General features: G+C 36.2%; 1 protein-coding gene across 1 annotated transcript in view; it reads right to left on the bottom strand.

Annotated features, from left to right (window-relative positions):
* The window catches only part of SCAPER (S-phase cyclin A associated protein in the ER), a 157,748-nt gene that overhangs the window by 121,910 nt on the left and 10,272 nt on the right, over positions 1-25,566 (bottom strand). The window contains exons 4-7 of the mRNA XM_086757440.1: positions 21,430-21,500; positions 15,059-15,256; positions 3,681-3,781; positions 1,881-1,997 (exon numbers count right to left, since the gene is read on the bottom strand). Of these exons, the coding sequence (XP_086613566.1) occupies positions 1,881-1,997; positions 3,681-3,781; positions 15,059-15,256; positions 21,430-21,500 (487 nt within the window). The remainder of the gene's footprint in view (positions 1-1,880; positions 1,998-3,680; positions 3,782-15,058; positions 15,257-21,429; positions 21,501-25,566) is intronic.

The raw sequence follows: 25,566 nt of genomic DNA, 5'->3' as shown, positions 1-25,566 counted from the left end.
CCCTTTCAGGTAAGGAAACGATGAAAAGAGGCCAAGCCCTGTACCCTGTCTCTGATAGCTCCGTACAGCCAAGCAAGGAGACTTGCAGAACCATGCAGTACAAAATCACTTTTCCTTTTGCAAACTCTTCAGGTTGCAGCAATTTATACTAAAAAGTTGTTGTAATTTATTAAACACATCTTTGTGTTTAATAATCAAAGATGGACTTGAATTTTTGTGATATTGATTTCTGAAGTAATTTATGCTTTTGGTATCCAAAGCATCGCATAATAACAAATTCTACACACTAGAAATGCCTTTTCATGAAAAACAATGAACCAAGTTTTCCTACTCATCTTCTCTGTAAGTGATTTTATTTCTCATACCCTCCAAATTATTTTCTTTTTGCATCAATACTGTTTGATACTTCTGAATGTTCCTGTTTCCAATTTCTGTACTTTTCCCAATTTTGCTACATTGCTTTTGGGAAGAGATGAGGATGACCAACCGTACAAGTCATTCACTATGAATTTCTGCAGCAGTACACCACCACCTTCTCTCTGTCCTCTATTCCTTTCCCAATAATTTCTAGCAGTGTGCAAAAAATTTCTATAGTACCAAGTATGTCTGGATTTTTAGTTTCTATCCTATTTTCTCAAACATACACAAAATATTGTAGTTGTCTGGTGTTGCCTTGCTTTGAGACACACAAGAAGACTAAGACAGAAGAAAAAGTTTGCGAGTCTGAATGACAGAAAACTCTTCTTGTCATTAGCTGCTTTAACATAGACAGTTGCTAATTATCTCCCTGTGATTGTAAATAAAACAGCTCCAGCAACAATAGCAACATGTAATTACAGTTTTAAAAAGGCTTAGCTGAAAGACATCATTATGCTGAGCTGTTGTTTGTGTTCTAACAAAAACAAAAGAGCATTGAATTCCGGCAGATTCAAATTTTTCATTTGACTACTTGTGCATATTTTCTCCCCACTATCATGCATTTAAGCAGACACATCTCAAACGTTGTCAGGTAGGTACCAACACATACACCTACAAAGCGACTACTACCATTGGAGCAGTTTTTTCAAGCACACTTTGTTGTACTTTTGTAGAAATATTTGATATTAAAAATTTAAGAGAGCTCAATACTCAGAGGTACCAACCAAATACTCTAATACTACAAGTCTGCCCAGGACATTGTAACCACTTACAAAACAGTACAGTATGTGCTCTAGATCCCAACAAACCTGAATGAACCAAAAAAACACAGCCTGAGAAAGATATAAATTGGACACATAGGTGGTCTCCAGAACTGAAACAGCACCAGACAGTGCTGCCCTGAACAGGTGTTTATGCACACTTTTGTTCAACTGCTTTCAAACAGCCATCTTCATTTTAACAAGTCAAATATCCTTTATTGTAGTATATAACATGCTCTATATTTAAACTACTATCAGTTTTGCTATTAATCTTAATAATAATAACCTCACTTTACATTCACCCTTTTTGACCTGTATTCACTTTCGCACACTCAGCTAGCTATTTGCATTGCTTACACTGGCAATTTTAAAATGTCAATTACAGACATTTTAACCTTTGTTTTGTAGTTGGAAGAGAGTATTAAATACATAACATGAAATACAGTCTTTGTATTTTATCTTCAGGTCTTTGGAATGGCTGGTAGTTAAATATACAATGAAACAAGTAAAACATTAAGTCCTTGATAGGATTTTCTATTACAGACCACATGCTTTTCTTTAATGAATGCAAATATTTGCATATACGACTTAATAAACAGCAAAACAATATACTGATTACTGTAGAAAAACAGTGTGTTCACAAACTCTCCTTCAAATGAATCCTTATTTTAGCTTTAATAAACTTATGATCTAGTTTCATACCCAAAATTTAAACTTCTTCGAGCATTTGATGTCACACTGATTCTATCTGTTGATGGACTTGGAATCACATGGCGTCCTGGAGACATTTTCTTTACTTCCCAGGCTAATGAAGTAGGTCTGCAAATTCCGGAAAGAAAAGTTTAAAACTAAAATCAGCAATAACTATTCCTCTATCACCTTAAAGGAAAAAGAGCACTGACAAATGCTATAAATGAATACCATCAAATCTAGTAATGTATCTTAGCAATTATTTCTACACCAACTTAAAACCATATTAGCCAGACCCATATCAAAAATAACACATACTCTCAGCACTACAGTGCTTATTTTAAATGTTAGTGTGGGACCAAACATCAAACCAACCAGTTAAAAGGAAAGGATCAGGGGTAGGACTGGAAAAACCCTCTAGTTCTGGTGACAATAACAATGCACATTCAAGGCCACACCATTTAGGGTACCCTACATTTTCCCATCCCATGTAACAGAGCACTCAATACAGTCTAAATGCTTCTTTGGTTAATATAGCTATCAAATATCTACAGTACATAAAAAATTTTAGAACTAACCAAATATATCACCACCCACTTCTCCTATTATAGTACTGATGTACCAAACTTTATCAGCAGTAACATTTACTGAGAAATGTATACTTACAAAGATCAGGCTGACTGAACAGGCTGACTGAAGTTAACTGCCACTAACTGCCATAAAATGTTCCCATCCAAACAGACAAGGTTTGAGGCAGAAGTCAGGGTAGCAGTTTCATTATGCATCTCATTGAACCTGATGTTATTTTCTTTTTTATTTTTAACTCTTGCTCCTGAAGCTATCTGATTACATGAAAATTACAACTAGCAACTAAAAAGAAAATCAAACCTGTAGATCCCAGTGTTGGTGACGACAGATTCAGAAAAGCACTTACATAAATTATTTTTAACTGGTTCCAGCAGTACTAGCAGGATTAACAACCTGTAATCAACTAGTAAAACCACTCTGTCACATTTTGTCTACTTGTTGTCTCTACCTAGGCACATGAATGATTTAACTCACTACCTAAAACAGGAAAAGGGAAGAACTAGAGCATATCACTGGAGAGGTGCTCCAGCCCTCTGATCATCTTCGTTGTGTCCCCTGGACTCACTCCAAGAGGTCCACATTCTTCCGATGTTGGAGGCTCCAGAGCTGGATACAGTACTGCAGGTGGGGTCTCACCAGAGCAGAGTAGAGGAGGAGAATCCCCTCCCTTGACCTGCTGGCCACGCTCCTCTTGATGCAGCCCAGGATGCAGCTGGCTTTCTGGGCTGCAAGCGCACATTGTCGGCTTACGTTGAGCTGCTCGTCCACCAGTACCCCCAAGTCCTTCTCCTCGGGGCTGCTCTGAATCCATTCTCTGCCCAGCCTGGATTTGTGCCTGGGACTGCCCCGACCCACATGCAGGACTTTGCACTTGGCCTGGTTGAACTTCATTTACCTTCTAAAGTCAAAACTCAGTCACCAAGGCAAAAATTCAACACTAGGCACAAACTGTAACGATGTAATCAGTTTTACCTTTCTGATACTATACTCCCAACCTCTTTACCATTTCCAGCAAAGCTGTTCACTGATAACACTACTAGGGAGGATAAAATCCCTTTTATGTCCTCACACTATTTCTCTCCAAAAAGAAAATTTCCTTTCTGATATCCCAAATCCAATATTAAAATTGGTTCTGTTTGCTGAATTTCTGCTACAAAATGAATTTTACTATGATAGCATTTGGTTGTAGATTAAAAAAAAAAAAACATACATAAATCTAATTACCTGCTTTGAGCATCAGCTTTTTCTAGCTTCTCCTGTAGCTGTATCCAGTCAATCAATGCTTTGAAGTCCCTGACATAGTTATCAAGCATCATCAGGACCTCCTGAAAAGCAACCATCACATCAACCTTTGTATTTAAAAAACAAACAATCTCCTCACCCCAATAAAGGAACCCAAAAGAAAGTAGGAAATTTACTAATCTGTAGCTGTCATATAAAATAAAAACAGTCTGAGAACAAAAAAGCCCAGATAGTTAAGATTTTTATGTGAATAAACATTAAAACATTTATCCTACGAAAAAACATGCACATTTTCTAAGATCTCCGTGAGCACCAATGTCTAAAGACAAAATAGCAAAATTTGTCAAGAAAAGAATTCCTAACGTAAGTATCACTGTTTCAGGATGTTGTCAGAGTTGTTATCTTTTAAAATATGCTGAACACACAATCAAATAAGCAAAATTGTCAATAAAACCCAAGAGACCTGCAGAAGACTAAAAATGTCATGATTAATCTGTTTGTGAAGTAAAAATACACAAAGCTACACAAAGGTAACTGCATCAGATGGAGGGAGTTCCTTCTAGAGAATGCTGGGATCCCTACGTTACGAAAAAAAATAGTTCTTTCGCCTCTGAAGTTCAGCAAACTGTATCTGTTCCTATGGATTTTCAAGTGCATAGAACTTTCAAATGATACCTGCTTGTACGTGGCAGATTAATGAGAGACACTCTATTGCCATGAGATATTATCAGCACTATTGGACTATTAAAGCAGTTTTTAATCAAAAAGACTCTTATGGTGATATCCTGAGAGACAAAAAGAGTGCAGCATTATACTTGGTTTATAAAATCATCACATTTGACATGAACTTACTGAGAAATACACAAGATAAACTGCAAGTTTAGGTTCTCTTCTCTGATCAGCACACCTCAGCAGGTGGAAAAGTGTCACCAATGGCACATTCTTGTCTATGGAGTAATTACATGTCCAGACCTTACAACTCCAATACCCAGATTATACTTCTTGACCATTACAAACCAATTAATTTTTTACCACTTTAAAAATTACTTTTGAACTATACAGAGTTATCAAAGAATTTATGCATTTTTATGTGAATTAATCACTGACAGCTGTAGTCATGAACATATTTTATGGCTGGAAAGATTTACACATTCTCATAAAATAACATAACTAAGAGGGATCTTAAGAGTAATCCAGTTCACTCCGTAACTCCTGGATAGGATTAAACACCCACTGTCAGAAATGATGTGGGCATGCTGGAGTTTTGTTCAAAATATCGCAAAATCTTGACTAAGTAGTTAGATCTTGTAAATTATGTGTTAGTCTCTAACAAACAAAAGGAACTGTTATGAAAAGACATATAAAATTAACTTGACTGCAGACTGTATCAGGAAGAAATTCATAGATTAAATGCCAGTGGCTGAGCAGCAGGGAACTAAAAGACTTGTTTCTGATAAAAATATCCCTAACTTTCAGAAATTATTGGCTGTATCTACTGAGTTCCAGTTTGGTCAAATGTGCCAGTGTAGTAACTATAGTAAGGTCAGATTACACAGAGAAACAACAAACAATTAAAAGGTCATTTGGGATCCTGCAGTCTTTACTCAGGCAATCCTGCCATTTTTTCACAGCAAAGCAGTGAAACTAAAATTAATTAAACTTTTAGCTTTGTTCCCTGAACAAACTATATTTATCTACTGTCTCTGGTAGAGAAAGGAGCAATTCTTCACCATGCAAGAAGCTAGGAAATCACTTATATTCCACACAGAAACTCAAAAATAATTTACTGAATGTGATAGGAAACACACAGCCAACAGGCATAAAGCACCTTCTCAGCAGAGCCGATTATCACCCAACAAAGCACATTAATGCATTTCTAGAGAAGATAGTTCAAAATCACGTCAATCTGAAACAGAAGCTTTCACAACTAATCTTTCAAAGACAAGACAAATGTCTACTGTGCTGATGACAACATGTTCAAAGTAATAAAAATCCACAAATGGAACTTGAATTCAATGAAAACTTACATCAGCTTCACATCCAGAATTTAAAATATAGATAGAATTTGATAGTATAAAGAAAAACACTTATGACAAAGTGTTGCTGTTTTGCAAATTCTTCACTATGTCAAAGTCATTCCTGCTGGTATTACGGGAAATTTTCTGCTCAAAGCAAATAATTATTATTTAGAAATATCTGGGGAACAATTACAAAGGAAGATGCATTGGTTCTTAAGTGTCTAACTACAAATTTTAACAGTGAAAACAGTAAAAACACTCTACTACAGTACAGGTAACTAATGCACATTTCTGTAACATCACATCCCGTTCATCTTTACTTTTAATTGTTCTTTTAATAGAAAAAGGATCTCTAATGGATGCAAAATGCTTTTTCATACAAAACTACATGGATGATTATTCATTTTGTTTACAACAAATGCAAGTTGGAAAGTCAACTTCAGTTTTACATAGGTACCCTTTGAACTAGTACGTATGACAGACCTAGAGCATATGCTGGTTGTTAAATGGGAAAAGCCGCAAGAAAGTCAAACACAAGGGAAATCAAACAGAATATCTCTGCTGATGCAAAAGTTGCTCTTTGTTTTGAAATACTCCACAAAAAAAGCTAACAAAATCTTTCTTACAAGGCAGTTGGTTTACAGCACCAAAATAATTCATAAGGAAAGTCTGCTACAAGAAATGAACAAGTCAAGTATTTTAGCCAGTTCTTTATTCAGTTTCACTAATAAAATTTCAGCTTTCTAATTCAATTCATGTCCATTTAGGTTAGCCCATACTAAGTTGTGCTGACTGCTACTAACAATAAGAGCATAGAAAGCAAAATTTAATTCTGAATCATTTACATTTCAAGTCTGCCACTGAGATATTCCTCACCAAAAAAAAAAAAAAAAAAAGAATCAATCTGAATATGAGTTGTATTTCTGATCTTAGTTGGCATAGGAAAAAAATACAATAAAATGCTTAACCTATTTTAAGGAATGTTTAGCTACACATTATCAGAAATGATCAGAGCAGCTGTAACCCGAGTCATGTTTTACGAACAAGGGAATACAAACAAGACAAGCAGCTGGAGCGGCCCCATATTCACTGATGCACATCTTTCTCCCTAAAGCTATGAGGGCCATTTTGTCAAGCAGGATGGAGCAGAACAAAAGTGGCTCTGAAAGCGCCGTTACAGGCATCCAGATAACTACATATAGATGTACAGCTAAAATTACCAATTAGTTTACCAATTGGCTGCAACGGATTCGATTGGTTTGTAATTAATTCTAGTTACTGGCGCATACAGCAGGACGGTTGGCGCCATCCCTTTGTCCTACTGACACTCAATACTGGCGTGCAGGGCTCTGGGGTCCTGGACATCAATACAGCTCTGCAGCTCACCTATGGTTCCGAGTGTAGCAGATATACCCTGTGGTGCTGAAGCAGTGGAAACTTGTACCACTTGAGAAGGTGCTGACAAAAAGGAACCTTTATGAGGTAGGCTACGGCTGCACTAGAGTCAAAACAATTTTAAATCCCATTATTTTTCAAGGTCATATCCATCCCATACGATTTTTAAAGAGCCAGTTCAAGCTAAAAAAGAAAACAACACTGTTAAGAAACAACACTTAAAGGAAAATCAGTGACATAAAACTCAAAACACTCACAATACAGCTCCTGTTTCTTTCTTCCCTCTGTTCAATTCTCTGATCAACAGTCCTGCGCGGCAAAAAGCTCTTTTTGTGCTTTTCCTTCTTTTCTCCAGCTTTCTATCATTACTTTGGTTTCCATGTATGTATTTATTTTAAAGTTGTACTTCTCACCTCTTCAAACGAGTGATGATATTAATTACTTTGCCATCAAGAAGGACCTAGTCTAATACATAGAGCAGCTACATCACAATAATCCTATATTCCTTAATCAGAACAATATTGACTTGGGTCCTAGATAGGCCTATTATAATCCTTAAAAACAGAAATTCACTTTGTTTGGAAGATACATAATGGCTTCCAAAGGTGGTCACTCTGTTTATTCTCCCACTCTGAAACACGGAGGAGGAAAATAGGGAAGCACGGAAGATTGTACAATTCAAAATAGTAGAATGCGTGTCAGAGAAATTAGCTCATTCACCACATCTGTACATTAGCTTACTCTCAAGGCTAGAAACGTGTGTTTTATTTTACAAACTATGCATACTTTACATTGTTTCATTATCTATAGCAAATATTTTGGATCATGTATTTACCAAAATAAACTCCATTTTCTTCTACAGGAGTACATTTTTAGCAGGCAATCCAAGTTCCTTCTTTCTTTCTTTATTTTTTTAAGGTTAACAGGGTGGTTTAGTAATTTGACACAAAAATTACTTCAAAAAATTCCTTGTAGCCTTTTTTGTACAGTTGAATTACAAACACTTAAAGCCAGCTCTGCTGTTAGGTTAAACAAAGATGATTGCCAAAGTGCTTCTTAAAACTCTGGGAGGGGATGAAAGGAAGCAGCTCCTCTAGCCAAAGGACTCTCACTATACCAACTTCAGCACATGGCAGATAATAGTAAGAAGACTCTAAAACAGATGCAGAGAGGAGAAAATCAGAATAATTTTCCAGTAACTAAAGCTCTCCTGATTGGTATGCCTTTTTAACTGCTCTCCCACCAGCCCTGCAGAAGCCACCAAGCAGCCAACTCTAGAGAGTAAAGCTGCAGGGACACATGGCCTCTCAGACCCAAATGTGAAACGCACCATATCTGGCCTCAGTTTGCTCCTCACCGATTCACCCACAACATGACAGCCATAATCCTCTGTCTGCCAAGGATGTCCTCCTGAGAAGCCCAACCGTTCTCAAAGTAAATTTTCTCCACAGGAATGAATGTAGTGGTCAGAGGGAACATACAGGGACTTAATCACAAAATTTATTTACACAAGGAATATAAATATATATATATGATGCAAAGGATGGACAGGTAAGAATAGGATTATCCCAACTGGCAACTAGAAGAGAAGCTAGCTTTTCAGTAGCTGCCTTTTCAGAATTGATTACCATTCTGAAAGATCCCATCCATTTTCATCCGTGAGACTGAATGCCCAATCATTACCCCATCTTCCTGTCCTTCACTGTTGACTTCAATGATTTTGATTCATCTCCAGAAGATCACAACAATGAAAATGTAAATGTCCAAAAAGAGATAGGAGGAATGCTCACAAAAGATTTTCATTTGCCATTGACTGTCACAGCACAGTCGCAGGCTATTTAGAAAGAGACGTAAACATACTCTTCCTAAATAACTCCAAACTCAAAACCAGAAGACATGTATTTTTTATAACTGAGTGGTAAGTGGTAGCCAACATACTTCTGATATATTCCACCTGCAGAATTAGACCTTCTTAAACAATTTTAATATGTATTCCATAAAAGCGTATTGATCTGAAAGACTGTCTTGTGAGAAACGCAGAAAAGGAATTATACGTCTGCTGATACGTAAATCATCGGCTTAGGCCTTCAGAGAAACTCATAATCACCTTGGTTTTACGGAATAATAAGAAAAAAAGATTCAATCATATAAAAGAGAGTTCATTTCATGCTGAAATTCTCCTAACTGAAAATGTTCTAGAGGTTCAAAGAATGAAGACATCAGTAGAAGGTATTAGGTTAATGCTCAAAATGGTTACAAAATTGATAGGAATACACTTAATAAAGGACTCTACTGGATAAATAATTAGCAGTTAAAATTATTTCAGTGTAAAAAGCAAAAGAAGCTGAATAAACCTGAACTAAAAAACATATTTTGCAGTTTGAGGTTTGTTTTTGCTTTTTTTTTTTTTTAATTTCTTCAGAAAGCCAAGATTTTTTTCATCCAGAGTGTCCTGGTTTTGGCAGGGATGGAGGGAACCCAGGACACTTAAAAAAGAATAATGTATCTAAACAGAATACTTAGAGGCCTGACTTGAGGAAACAAATTACTTTATAACTGTTCTTGGCATACCTTTCTTAGGATTTGTACCACTAGAAGGAAAGAAGTGAAATTCACCTATAAAAAGTTATCTCTTCCAAAAAGCCTTAAGTATCAAACCCTGACTCTATTTTTTCCTCCCTGGAATCAGGTACTTCTCATATTTGTAAATCTGAAAAGTATGAAAACAAGCAAACAAACAAAAAACTTATCCTCCAAAAAGAGTAAAATGGTCAGAATTGAATTGGTTCTTAATAGCAAAAATAGAATCAAGATCCTGTTTGGATCTCCTTGACCATTACATTGAATTATTGCAGATTTCCTTGTCATTGAAGTTAGGAAAATCCTGGTTTTTCTACCTTCAGCTCCAACATGTGTAGAAATAGTTTTATTTTCTTGGCTGCCTAAAAAGCCAGTAATGATCAGCACAGACCATGGGTCTCAGGCTGCATGCATAGATTGCAATCATTAGAATTGGCATATCTGGAAGCAAAACCAGCCCTCACAAGGCATTCTCAGCAAGAGACCCTAATGAAGTAAGTTCCCCTCTGCTTCTGGGAGGTCTTCAATCAACTCTAACTCTCTCACAGATATCATCCTGCCTGGAAGGCCTTAACTAAAGTTGTTTCAGCTGGTTCTTTCATGTAATAACATCATGCAATGTTTCAAGTCTTTTAAGGGAAAGGCTTTACCCAGCTCTTTAAGCACCTTGTGCTGTCTATGAGAATCAGAACAACAGAACTCCATTGCTGAATTTTCCATTTTGTAAGAGGGAATAAGAATCTCAAGCAGAATGAAACCGTTTTCACTGAACTACACTGAAAGCAAACTGATTTAAGAATGTATCTGTAAGCATTAGAAACAAGGACAGAAACCACCCTTGCCAAACTTTAGTGAAATATACCAGTAAGTAAAGCTAGGTGGAAAGACAAAAGTTTGTACAAGCATTAAGTAATGCTAAACAGCAACTTTGAAATAATATAAATCTAAATTTTTATATAATAAAATTCAGCTTTTTTTTTTAAAGAAAAAAAAACCAGCTGAAGCCATTAACTCATCCTAGGAGAAAAAATTCCAACGATTACATTTGAAGTAGTTTGAGATTCTTGTAGACTTACTGTATCCTTAGCTGCTAGACGCAGTTGCTCAGACTCTATCAGTAAGAATTTTACCTATGTGTGTAGTGTGTTCTTTTTTAAAATTAATTTTATATATAGAAAGTCAATTGCTGAGACACCTGAAGACTATACAAGAATAGCAGCAGTAGATGTATTTCTCTGTTGCATTAACCAAAATTCCATTGTCCAAAATTGACTAGAGAATCTGCCTTCCTCTATCCACAAACAATTTTGGGCTTAATTCCTTTTAGCATACAGAAAGATATTTAAAGGCATTACTAATTCTTTTCTGCCCAAGCTTGTCACCCAAATCTAGAAAATACTAGACAATAAAACATTCATATAAATATTAGACACACAGAAACCTAGCTAATGTACAAAACACACAATTTACATTTTGAAATATTGACGGTTATAGCCAAATCTATTAGAATATACCTAATCTTTGTCTATCATTATTGCACAAACTGATTTACAGACAGTAAGATGCATAAACTTGAGAACCCTTTATTTATTTTAGAAATAATTCAACCATGTTCATTATATCAAAGTCATATATTATATATATATATATATATATAGACATGATTTGACAGTTCTTAATTCCAAATCAATAGCAAAAGACCAACTTCAGCAGTGCCCAAAGCTGAGCGAAAATACACACAATCACTGATCCTCTTACACACATTTCCACTGTTTGTATCCTCACCACAACCCTTTCGTCTGCAGTTTCAACCACAACCAGTCACTAGAGCCCTTTCCGATTTGGGAGCATCAAACATTATCTTCAGTGACAACGTAATCAATAAAACTATACCAACTTGTAAGACTACAAGAGAGCAAAAGGCACAAAATAAAAAATAAACACTTTTATACTGGGTTAATACGAAGGTTTTAAAAGCCAGAAGTTGTCACATTTCATTTTACACAGGTCTTCTTTTAAGATAATCTTTATACAACTAAAATGTTTCAATAGAACAGCAAACACCTATTTGATCAATACATCAAGTTTGAGGAGATACCACTTAAAAAGCTGAAATTAAGGAAGTTTTTGATAACATGGATTTATCTTAGTAAAGAGGATTTTTCAAAATCCCACTTAATAAAAAAAACAAAGGAAAGGTTACCAGTTTAACCATTTTGATTCCTTATTTTGTATTGTTTCCCACATATGTCTAGTAGTATAAATAAAAATGGCACCTCATGAGAAGAGCTAACAAGATATTCTGTCAAATGAGTTTGGAAAGTAAATAGAAGAATGTGGTAATATGCAAGTCCCATTTATCAAAATCAGCTCAGTTCTTTAATTATAGCAGAAATACATTAATCAATTTTCAACTGAGCTGTTGTGTCTGTTGGTATTTCTTGTAACATTTTGACCACTAGATACTTTTCTATGCAGTGTAAAAAGGTGGCAAAAACAGCACGAAAATGAAGCTAATCCATTCTCTTGTTTAGAATGAGCTTCAGTAAAAGTTTAGTATAAATGGAATTTTCATCTTAAAAATTAAAATACTCAAAAGACCAGTACTTCCACATAAAAATGGAAAAAGCATAAGAATTAGCTTAACTCCTCCTGCTCTAAGCAGAAGGAAAAAACCCCACAACAAACTATTAAGGAAAAAAAGCCCACGTGGTTCTGCAAACTGTGGATCTAGTGGAGCCTGTTTTCCCATTATCTCCCTACTGGTTTCTCTGGTGCCAGAAATGACATAATGACACATATTTCAATTAATTCTTGTTTTGAAAAACCCAACAAAACAAAAAACACCACCACACACAATCTTTCTTCTGTCAGTTGATGCATTCATGTTCCCTTGTTCTCTTTCTGCATTCCCTTGTGTCTCATAAGGATCGAGTGCCAGTTTTTTCCACAATGAACCTTAACAGGATATCTTCTTCCAAGCTAGTCACCCACTCTGATGAAATCTATATTGACTAAATTAATTTACATTGGTCCACTGATATTAAAAGTTATGGCAGGGACGACAGAAAATCATGGATACACAGGGACAGGCAAACTCCATTGTATAACTGCGTTAAACCTAGCCTCCTAAGTCCAAAATCCTAAGAAAAGGATTACACGCATTGTAGACGTTGTTTTCCCACCAATGAAGCTTAACGTGCTTTGCCACACCACATCTGCATTATTGGTGTGCTGCCGACGGCAGCAGAGTTAGGGAGACCACACGGAATTCGTATTGCATCTCATGTTACGCCATTATTCAAACGTGCCTCCTTCAGAGGCATAAAATCACTTTGCATTCTCCCAGTCCTGCACATCCAAGCAGTCGGAGTCGTCCCTGGAACAACACGCAGAATTTTGCTACAGTCATCTTCACTGCAACAGGGGACACCCAAGCTGACACAAAGCAGGGAATCCAGACTCTGGTCATTTCTTGAGTGTTTGCAGGCAGCAAGAAAAGGCAAAACCTGAGATCTGACCAGCACGATCAGAGCAGTCCATACAATGTATGAAACTCAGTGATTCCAAGTAACATGACAGCAATGTTTATAGGACTACCAAAGCCCATGTATGTAGTACCAAAAATATTCTATCCCTGTCTATTAAGAGTTACGTAAAGCGCCCACTTCAAAAGACAGAAGTTAGCAGACTCTGCTGTAAGTGATTAGCTAGAACACACTGACAGCTTCAACTCTGGCAGAAACTGGACTGTATCTGTCAACAATAATCACCCTAAAATAAATAATGACAAGAAGAGAATTGATAAAAGTGAAACACTATTAGTAAAAATAATTCGCAAAACTCAACAGTTCTATACTTTATAGCTTAATTAACAGAAATTTTAGTAGTTCATCAAAAGAGTAATTATCAACATTTAACAGTAATCTTTAAAAGAAAATCTCACAAATAAAACCATAGCACAAACACATATTCCAGCTACTCAGGTAAGGCACTTTTTTGTGCTGAGAAAATACCTTTTAAAAGGTAAAAGCAACATCAATGTTCCATAAGTTTTACAACGCATGACATTGGACTCCCTTGCTAACTCATTTTTGGGTTTCTTCCACCCCTATTTTTCAAACAAGTAATCTGATACACACAGATACATACATCATTGTCAAGCCTCTATTAAAATGAAGACCTTTCACTTAGGCTATGTAATATCGCCGCCCGAGAACAGATGCTGAATGATATGTAACCCCCAAAATATGTGATAATGATACAAATATGCTTCTGTTCTTTCAGTCACAAAAGTTTAAAATGGTAATCTAATTACAATGCAAGGCTGACTGATTTTCTTAAACCAAAAAATTCTCCAGAGAAGTTTCCTGAGCAGGAAGACAGTTCAGTAACAAAATGTTAAATTGTGTTAGCCCAACCAGCCATTTGGAAGCCTCCAGCTACTGTTCAGTTTTCAAACCTGCTTTCAATGAAATGTATTTGTACGCTAATCTCAAAGTCAATTTGGCAGTGTCTGATTACAGCAGAGCACTAGATGCATATGATAAGAGAAATGTTTACTTAAATTGATATATGTAACTTTTTACAGTGATTACATAATCATTTCCAGAATGTGTTGAGTTTTCAGCCATGTTTAACATGAAAACAGAAGGCGTATCTTTAACATTTCTTTTACAATGTATTCTTCTGGTTTCTCTTAATGCTTGCAATAAATCCCATTTCTAAAGAAGAACTGATTGTTATTAAATTACAATGGTCTTTCTACAGATCTACTAGAAAGTCATCATAGCTTGTGCAACTGTTTTACATTTTGCTACAAACACAGGTTATCTGAAATTAGGAAAAATGTCTTATAGCGACATCCCAACCAGACATTGGTTATGGCTGATCACCAACCACTTTCCTAACACTGCAGAGGGAATTAGAAGAGCAACAACTATCACTGCAAAAAGGGAGCAACATATAATTAAGCTACTTAATAGGAAGCAAACAAATGTGAGAGAGGCTGAATCACAACAGTGCCACCTACAGTAAAGAACATTACAGGGAAAAAAAAATCAATGTCCAGTTAGAAAATTAACAAAATCAGAAGTAAACAAAAACTGATTTCATAAAAAACCTGAGATCTAATAAGATCATGTACTTCACTACAAGTTTTATACACTTCAAAAATTAGTCACTAAGATGAAGCATCTTCTTAAATCTGAGTAAGTACGTCATCAATTTTCCTATTTACAAGCCTTCACTAAATACAAATCAAAAACTAACATGTTTCTGAGGCTCTAATTCCTCATTTGGCTTTTTTTTTGTAAAGAATAAGATCAGAGCCATGTGACAATAGGCAGAGAATAGCTGAAGACTTACCTTGCACTCCACTACACTCTGGTCCGATTCACATGTAACATAGATTTCATCAACTGCCCGTCTAAGATTGTCAAACAGAAACGCCCAGTATCGAGCTCGCAGATCGACTTTTCGAGGCTGTCTTGTTTTTGTTGGGCTTTTATCAAAGTTTTTATCTCCAGCTGCTGCTGATGCTAATTTACAGTCTATGGTAGCACTCTGGAAAAAAAAAAAAAGGTACAACAGAAAAGCAAAACAACAAACAGAAGTATGGTAAGAGCTGGGCTTCTGTGCAACACACATTTTTTCAACACGTTCAGACATTCGTAAACAAGAAATTTCTCACTGAAGAAGATTACATCACCCCACTGACTTGAGTTTTTTTAAAAAACACACTGTCTTATATCAAATACATGCAGCAGCTATGTAGAACTAGATTCTTTGACATTTATAATGTAACATCCGTACTGCACAACAGCACAAGATATTCTGCCTCTTAGCACATTGGAAAGTTACATTTTCTGATTACATATCCTGTATTACTTATTCTGACAAGTATGTGCATCCAAAGATGAAAATAACATTTTATTAATGATCACACCAGCAATATTCCACCACAGTTAAATTCTATTACCAAGACATCACATACAACTCTACTGGTTTTAAACCTTCATTCTAATATATGAGCACTAACGCCAGTGAAATGCTGATGTGACTAGCCCCTTGTTCGATACGTTATGGCTATACTGCAGAGGAGACGCCAGAAAGCACTGAATCCATTACGAAAGGAAGCCTTCACACTTTAGAAGACTTCTTGTACTAAGATTTCCTCTCACCATATTGTTAACATGGAAAGCTCAGTTCAAGGCAATGTAAGGGCTGTGACAATGAACGAAGTTGCTCCTACTTACGCCAAGTCTGAAAGTGTCCTCATGCTGCTCTAAGCCGTAATTTAACAGCTTTAACTACAACAAATCTATTGCTTGATTTTTAGTGTTAATACGCAGGCTGATTGATCTAGTACCACTCTGCTGCACAAAGGCAGAGAACTGCCAATATGCTAAATGTGATTGGAGCAGAGAAGAAAACATTCCACTGTCTTCACAAACGCTGGCATGGACAGGAATCGCTATGGACCTACCTGGAAGTACCGTTATGCCACCTCAGTGTTACATATCTGTTGACATTGTGCATTCAGGTTAGTCACTCGTATAGGGATATGTCTCCTTGACAGAGATACGCCGTCACTTATCTGCTCAGGGTATTCCAAAAGATTCTAAAGCATGCCTATTTGGCTGGAAACACCAAATCAGCACTTAGCCCCACGACACTGTCCTTAGTAAACTTGAAATTCTCTCCCACAACAAAAAACAAACAGAAAAATCTGCTACCATGCCAGATGTCTATAAACTTCTGCATTCCATAGTAGCCAGGTGGACAAGTGCCTCCAATAAACCCAAAGCGACGTCGAACTGTGTGCCACTTTGTGATGGAGGTATCAGCTATGTGGTGCAACAGTCTGCCTTTTTTATTTTTTCTTCATTACTGCATTCATTTGAATAGCACCTTTAATGTAGTCTTCATGTACTGTTCCACTGTGGCACAGATCTCCAGAAAATCAGTTCTTACTGGAGTACACTTGTAGGGATTACAGCAAAATCCCATTCTAAAAACTCTGCTTTTGGTGATTGAATAAAAACAACCAAAAACAACATTGCACACGCCAGTACTCAGAGTTTATAATTAAAATATCTCATTACTAACTAGAAATACTGTAAATAGCAGAACAACTGACTGAGATTCAAGCCTTTTCGTCCACTATGGAAAAAGCTGGGAAATAGTATTTCTTTGTGTCAAAAGGAGAATTTAACGGCAGGTAACTTTATACTTGGAGACAGAGAATTCTTACAGAAAAGTAATTTTAAGACCACAGGCAACATAAGGTAATCAGGAACTGTAGCATGGGTTTTGGCGGACTTCTCAATGGAAGTACTTTTAAGGAAGAGCTGTAATAATAATTTTATGATGAAATATATAGAATAGACACCCAAAGATTTTACAAGGTTTAGAGAACATTTTCCTTATTCTCCTTAAGAGGATCTTTGGTTTATGTGGATTCCTCTTGAATTCCAGCAAATTGTGCCTAATCTACAATAAGTTCCCTGCATATTTAGGAAATATGTAAATGAACTTGTATTTCTCATGCTCAAATTACAGAATGGGAAAGTAGGCAATAACCAAATAATTTTTCAACTATTGTATATAAACAACTTTCTTCTCTAGATTTTAGGGGCCCTATTTCACAAATTCACACCATGAACACAGCTTCCCATTACAAGGGAATTGAACCCTAACATGAAGATAGAACCTGCCAAATTGTTCAGCAAATTCCAGAGCTCTGTTTCTTCAGCAGCCTCTCTCTCTCTGGGTTCTAGTCTGCTTATTGTCCCAAGTGCTCTGACCACCTGTACTACACAGGATTAAACACAGCAAATTCTGCTTTGTAATTAAGGAATTAGACACAAGGCTGACAAAATGGTTATGCTCTCACCTGTGTTTTTGTTCAGATTATATTTTTTCTGTAAGAAGGGGAAGAATGGGAATCTGATTTACTACAATCATACTAACATCTCTGCTACCCTTACATATATCTCAAAATGCTCTAAGTGTACTCCAGATGAACCCCAGCTAATGTATGCACGAGAGATGTTCAGAAAAGATGCATATCATAAACAAGCAATGATGAATTTCAGGAGGGTTTCATATGTCAGAACATTTCATATTTTTTCTTCTATGACATGAGTCAGCTCTTAAAGGACTGCTTGGACAAAAGATGCTCCTTAGCTGAGGCCTTGTATATAAACCTTTAAAGAAAAGCTTGTACTGGCTAATTTACAGCTGCTTTAAAATTCAGTTTATAATGACCCAACCTTAACCTACGAATCATAAATAGCTGTATTAAAATAACCATGTTACCTTTTGCTGCCTGTATTTATAAAATGTGACCTTGGTAAAGTGATGAGGTTTCTACTCATTCAGCTAATATTTTTCATATAAAGGATCACTTGTTCTGGAATGGGAACCATGCATATTATGCACTATTCAAAATATACATTTTCAAATGTATCTTTAAGATAGTGTCGCGGAGTATGTTTTGATATTTAGCAATAAATATTATTCATCTAGTCTATCTGGCATCCATTTATGATCCTTCTAATACATCAGCCATATCTGACTTAGGAGAACAGCACTGAACTGTGTTAATTGCAGTTCCATTGTTACCCCTGTAAGCAGATTTCCAATGTCTAAGTAAAACCTAAGCAATATTTACAGTCACACATATTCCAGCAGAACACCTTTGAAAGGATGCAAATCCCTAAACTACCAAATTTCTTGTAAACACAATCACACAAGCAGATAAGCATTAAGCTGGCAGTTAGTTAATAGAAATAATATTTTAAGTTCCTGACACAAGTCAGTTCTAACACTGTACATTCAAATTTGTCACAGTCTGATATCTGCCACTCAAGGAAATAGAAGTCAATTTTCAGAGAAGAACTCAAATTGTGTCCCATGTTTGGCACTTCAGTCTCCAGAAATTCCATGAAAAAAAGATCAAACTCAGCAAGCTATTTTGAAACTTAATCAAGTTTGACTGGCACCAGCTTTTCTGAAATGAAAGCCAGTAGTCACTCAAGAGTTGCAGCAAAGACTACTTTTAACATCAAGATGCTACTAATATTTTACTACAGACTGCTATATCCTGTACAAATGTTTAATGCAAACACCAAAAAATTATCAAGATTTCTGAGTTAATCTGGATATTTTCCAGAAGAATCTTTACCTCTAAGCATCTTAAGTAAATTTTCTAATTAATCAAACTAATCTTTCACTGTGAAAAGCAAGAAATGCTGGACTAGGTACAGACTTTTCAAGACTGTAGTTTCTGTGCCAATATACTGCTATAACTTTATTATTCTTATTCATCCTTCCTGGAATTAAATTTTAATTAAACAGTATTTATTAGAAGTATGTACTTTTCACCAGATCATATTTTTCAGTGTCGTGCTCAGGTTGAGAGTAATGCAATAGCAAAACCCAGTTTCCAGAGATGATCACCACTTGACCTCTCTGGTATTCTGAGCGAACACACGGGCACAGGACAAAATATTTCTAACAGTGTAGTCTCAAGAACAATAAGGCAATGATCCCACACCTTCACCAAGAAAGAACGATGCCCAAGCCCCAGACTCCAAGTGCATCCTTGAGTCTACTGCTTCCAACTAAGACTTTGGCTAGTAATTGAGACACAAGCCTCTGTCCCCTGGCAAAACACAAGGACACAGAATTAAGCTTTTCTGAGCAGAGTTCTAAAGCTCCAATCCTGCAAATTTCTACAGATCATTCTTAACTGGATATAAGTACTTACTTCTGAATCTTCTAAGTGATCTCAGAGCCCTTAGCATTTGACAATACACTTATCCAAAACTTAATCTACGTTCAACAACTTTGCAACTCATCGCACGTTACAAAAAAAGAAAACACAAAAAAAACCCAACAAAACAAAAGGAAAAATCAATCATAGTGTTTACAGGCTCACAAAAAAATAGCTTGCCTTGGCCTCCTCCCACCCTCAATATGCATGCTTACCCAGAGTGTGATGATGGCTTATATAGACATCATCTAGGAGGCCTACACTGAAGCTTGTCCTCACTAGAACAACAAAACCCACCCAAGAATGGCAAAGATTCCATGGGGCTAGTTCATATTATTTCACTTGTAGTGACAGTTGAAACCTTTAACTGTGGAAAATGCAAAGCTTTCTGTGCCTTTGACATTAAGAAACACAGGAATATTCCTTCTTATGTCTCAAGTAACTCTGTGAATGGTGAAAGTGACATTAAAACTGAAATTTTTAATTCCCCCGCCCCCCCCCCCCCCGAAATAGTTTCAGTAACTAGCCTTGGAGTTCTGGTAAGTATGAAGTGTATGTTTATCCTCAAGATGCCAAAATTTATTGCAAGTAGATTTGCCAGTACCCTACCAAGAGGAAGATGAGGTTGATAAGGTCATATGAAAGAGTTCTTGTAAGTTTATTTTCTTGAGATTAGTGCCCCATTTACATACATCTACAGGAAAATGAAAACTGAAGGCTCAACAAAAGTAACAAAAAAAAAGCCAATAAATTACAGCAATATCCAGTGTCTGAAATGCAGTAGAAATAAAGATGCTGAATGTCAAATTGAAGTGCCAAGATGCACACTCAGCAGTTCATTTCAAACCTTGATTGCATCCACTAGGAATGCACTGCTTCTGCAATATAGTTTTAGTATAGCAATCCCACACAGAGCCACTGAGTAACAATCAAGTATTCTCCTGAAAACTCAGGTGACTAAAATAGACAGCACCCAAACTATGTAGCGCACTACTCTTACACCCAAAAGGTTCTGAGGGTAAACCCTTACAGGGAGCCCCAAGGACATCAATAGAATTCCACCTTCACAGAACAAGAAAACCAGGATACACAGTGTTTGTAACACAGTAGCACGTGAAGAAAGAACATGAGGTTAATACTTGCTTAACTAAATTGGGAAAACAACATGCCTATGTTTTAGATGCAAATATATCTCTATGCAAGCAGAACATTTTTTCCTCTTTTTTTTTCTCCCCAAAAATAACAACTTCCATATGCCATATTATAAAAATCTGACAGACTGTCTCAAAATACTAAATGGCTAAAGCCATACTAATAGCTAAATCCATTAATCAAAGAAAACCAACTGTTTAAAATACTAAACATATGGAAAGATTGAGATAATACTTTATTAATGTAATTAAGATTGTCACTCATATAGAGAAAAAAAAGAATAAAAATAAGAGCGGTTTCTTCTTGATAGTTCTCATTTGGACTTGCTTTTAAGTCCTAACTCTTGGAAATTTTACACACCTGGACTAGATTTTCCAAAATAGGATATATTGAAATTTTAAATCAAAATTCTTCAGCCATTAAGACAGGAGGTCAGGAAATAAAGCATCTCCTTAAATTAGAAATTGGGCAGAGAGGTAGCCCTTGTATAAGCAGCATGCTTACAGGAAAAATATCCCGTATCATTTTATTGTTGAACAGCACCTTCCTTAAAACAACTTTTGTGCCAAAAAGTCATGCATCCAGAGGTTAGGGAATACCAAAAGTAAAGGCTGAGGAAGATAATCTAAATTCTGGCATTTTTAAGCTTCTGAATACTTGACTTTGAAACTTGTCTGCTTTAAAAATGCAATGTGTGCACAGTTTTATACATGCGCTATTCGGCCAACAATGCATCAGTGACATCACAAAACACTTTTATGTCATAAATTTTATGTCATAACCAAAATGAAAAATGAGCAGATACCTGTTTTGTAGTCTTGTGTGTTCCTTGAGTCACCCTCTTTGTTTTTCCACCAGCTTGCCATTTTGATTTTCCTGCAGGAGGAGCAATTGTTTTAATCAACAATAATTATTTTAATTAGATAGAGCATTCTAAATGCACATATCCCATCTTGCCATGTACTGCTACGGGCACAATTTACCAGTTAAGAGGTTTGCAAATTTGCATATTCCAAATACACATTCCACAGTTCAAATGCGGATAATGCCAGAAAGCACAGAAAACAAATAAGATTACACAGAAAGGCAAGAATTTCAGACTTCCTTCAACAAAGATAACCTACCTCGAAGTGCTCAGTGCCTCTGAAAACTGTATCATTACAATCTACATGTCAAATATTATACTAGTTTTCTGTACAGGTTGAAAAAAGTCTGCTCTTGAATGACTGCTCAATCAGATATTCTTACAGAATTAAAACAAGGAATATCAAATGTAATATACAAATGTAATAACTTAGTCTTTCTCAAACTGTTCAAACAACTTCTCAGTAGATTTATGTATCTTCTTCCAAGAAAGATGGGGAAAAACAGAACTTGGAACTGGATTTACTTCACCTAAATTTAGGTAGTCAAAGGAAGAGAGAAAAACATTCGCAGAGCATGAGTCAGTCTCCTTAAGATTTGAAATGCCTTCCCAAATGTACCTGTCTCCCTCCACTGCCTAGATGAAGTCACTTCAGCAACTACGCTTCCAAAATGCTTTTCAAAATTCCCCCAGTCAGAAAGTATGATTTCAGGTCTCAGTGCTGTGGTGGTGGCAATTTCTTAACTGATTAAGAGTTATCTTTGCATAGATGAATTTGTGTTATCCTAGACCTGACATGTTTGCATTTAATCTTTGAAATTTGCTCAATGATAATTTTTTAAAAGAAAAAAAAATTATCTAACTTGCACAACATGAAAACCACAGGATCCAATTACCAAAAATGTAAGTGCGTAAGAGAAAAAACTAACTACGGCAAGAGTACTGTCTAGCACAGATTACATCTAATTAAAAGTTTTGAGATTATTTAGCTGGATGAAGCCAAGCAAATAAATGCATTAATTGAATATAGTTTCTTCCTAGATCATGAAGCTCATTCTTGAATCTCAGAATTGTCCAGCAGAGTTTTTAACAGTTCTTGGGCCCAATTCCTTAACACAGTCCAGCTGTTTCCCATTGCTCTGGTTATGTAAAGCAGCTGTAAACTTGTCTTAATCAAGGAGTTGTACAGCTGGTTTGCATCACTGGCTGTTCCAGGGAACAAGGCCTTTAATTTTAAAGCAAATTAAAAATTATTTGCTTGATAATTCATTTTTTAAATGCTACATTAGCCAAAACAACAGGTACAAATTAATACATTGACCTCAATTTAGCAGCATTCAGGAAAAAATTTGATCCAGCTCCTGTATGTATAAAAACTTCCTATTCACTAAAAAGCTTAAACTGCAGATCAGTTCCGTGTCAGAATTATGATAACTGAAATATTTCAACCACCGAAGTCTCTCCTCTAAGATTACTGACATTCCGCAAAGATAAGATTTTGAATGCAATGGCATGGAGAACTTGCACAGTGAAAAGGCTTACAAACAAAGACGGGTATGTGGAAACTAATAAAGCGCAGATGAATACACAAAAAAGTTGCAGTCTCTTTAGATTCTACAACAAATAGAATACTAATAGAATACTAATCCATCATCTAAGAACTGGGAAATGTCTGAATAAGTCCCCTGTAAAGACAAAAGCAAGTCTTCAGGAACTTTCTATACAAGGCAGAAACTCGAAGAAAACAAAAATTATGTGAATACCAGGTTTTGCAAACTTTAAAGCAAAAAATGCGTGCAAGGATTAATTTCTTCTTCAGCTGTACGAGCCAAAAAGTTTCCTCTTTCTGCAGCAGTCACATTTCCAAGCTTTATTAAGTCGTCTTCTTCTAACAAACGCCTCTGGTTGTTAGAAGATGTCTTCCTTTCTGCTTTTGTCCTGTTATATTCACAAACAGCGACAATACAAGAGCACTATTCAGTGGTTATGGGGATGTTCATGACTACTGGTATGTAACTATACCATACTAGCGTTGCTATGAGGCGCACAGGAACTCAATGACAGATGAAGGGCATTACTTGCCAGGCTTTTACTGAATTTTAAGGAAAGCACAACAGTAACCAAAGATGATCAACTCATTAGCTATTAAGTTGCCAATGTGAAATATATAAATTAGCAAAGTTTTGCAGCATTCAGGGAGCTACAGTCATATTTTACGCTTGAAGTCCATTTCCCCTCTGTCTGGTAATTAAATATGAAGCACAAAGGGTTTATGATTTGTGAAGACTTCCTGTCACAAAAAGCTGAGGGGCTAATACGTCAAAAAAAAAAATGCCATTGATAAACTATTTTTATACTAACAATCTCAACAATCATCTCTTTCATCTCTCTCTTTTGGATAATTTTACTGATAGGAGAAATGTGGGAATAACCTTTAAATTTAGTAATTAATAGCAGCCCTAATTTCTGTTCTCTCTGTGGCAGAGATCAACTGTGTATGTTGTTTCAGCGCCCTTGACACTGTTCATCATCATGCCTCCAGCAGGAACAATAACAATTTTCAATTATATTTCTTTTAATCTCCTTGAATAGATCTGAGGCTACAACTGAGTACGCATCCTGTTGTTCTGCTCCAGCTCTTATACAGAGCATGAGAAATTTACTCTGTTACTTCTCTTCTTCCATTTTACCTATAAAACCCGTAAGACAGTCAGCCTACATTACAGTGCCATTGCTACATACAACAGCCTGTACTCCAGACTTGATCTTACTGGCCCCAACTGGCGCAGCTGTCCATCTTAAGAAACATTTTCACAAAAATGAGACTTGGATAAGACCCGGTTGCCTGAATCTCATTTAAAGTAAGGCAGAGTATCAGACTAGTCAATTTTTCACAGTTGTAAGACTCTCCTCCCAGGACACAAAGTCAACTGCACTGTTAATTAGTCTATCCAACAGAATCTGCTGCATACCAATGAATCCTGTGACGGAGCATTGTAGTTTCAATAGCTGAAATGTGTTAACAATCACTGCCCCTTCCAGACCACTGCCACCATGTTATGGATTTTCTCATGTCATTGAGGTGTACTCATAACCAGAATTTCAGATCTGACGTAACAAGGGTGCATGCTGCTCCAAAACATGTAATAGAATTACCACCTGCCAATCCAGAACTCCCTCTCCTTTTTAAGGAAACATTTCTTATTGACACAAACTATACATTTCCATTAAGGAAACTGAAGGTTTTGACTGCAATTCTTTTCATTATTGGTCTTTTACCCAATTCCTTTATATAAAATACACAGGTCTTCCAGAGGAAAAGTTAAATGTTAAGAAGGACATAAGCATACGATTTTTAAAGGAAACAGAAAGCATACAAACTAAAAAAATGAGTCCAGCACTATAATTTACCAATCCTCTACAACACTATCACCAGTAATAGCAAATGCCCATACCCTCATTTTCTCTACAGAAAAAAAAAAAATCTCATAATGAGTAACAGTAATAAAATGTTAAATCACACACCGTTACTGCCAAAGCAATACCTCTGAACATTACACGCAGAAGAAACTACACAAAGACAGATTTCTGCTTTGTACAGAAGACTTGCAGGAATGGCTCAGGCAACCCAAACCTTTGGCCTGATTTACACCACCTCTGAAGAAGTTAGAGCTGTCCTAATTCACAATATTGCTGTATCATTCCTTCAGGGACAAAATACATATTGAAAGATCAGCACAAAATGAATCAGAGCTCACCGACACCAACATATATACCCTCTGTGCCAAGAGAAGGGTCAAGAGATAAAGAATCTGGTTCTGCCAGACTTTCATTAGCCACAAGTTCCCTTCCACAGGGAAATATTCCATCAGGCAACTATTATCAGATTCTTTGTATGGTGCAAAAAGGTCACCCTATGATTCAATGAAGAAATTTTAAAAAGAAGAATGCACTAGTGACAAAATGTTTAAAAATTACCATGGTGCTAATATAACCAAAAGAAGGAAATTAATATAGCTACTTGGATTTTAATTATCACACATAACCACTTAATGAAGGCTAAAAAGTCACTTTTCT

Source organism: Chlamydotis macqueenii, chromosome 12, assembly GCF_036417535.1.
Source record: "Chlamydotis macqueenii isolate bChlMac1 chromosome 12, bChlMac1.mat, whole genome shotgun sequence".
NCBI classification, from domain to species: Eukaryota; Metazoa; Chordata; class Aves; order Otidiformes; family Otididae; genus Chlamydotis; species Chlamydotis macqueenii.
The sequence above is the reverse complement of the archived record's forward strand: the minus strand, read 5'-3'. Positions and strand labels throughout refer to the sequence as shown.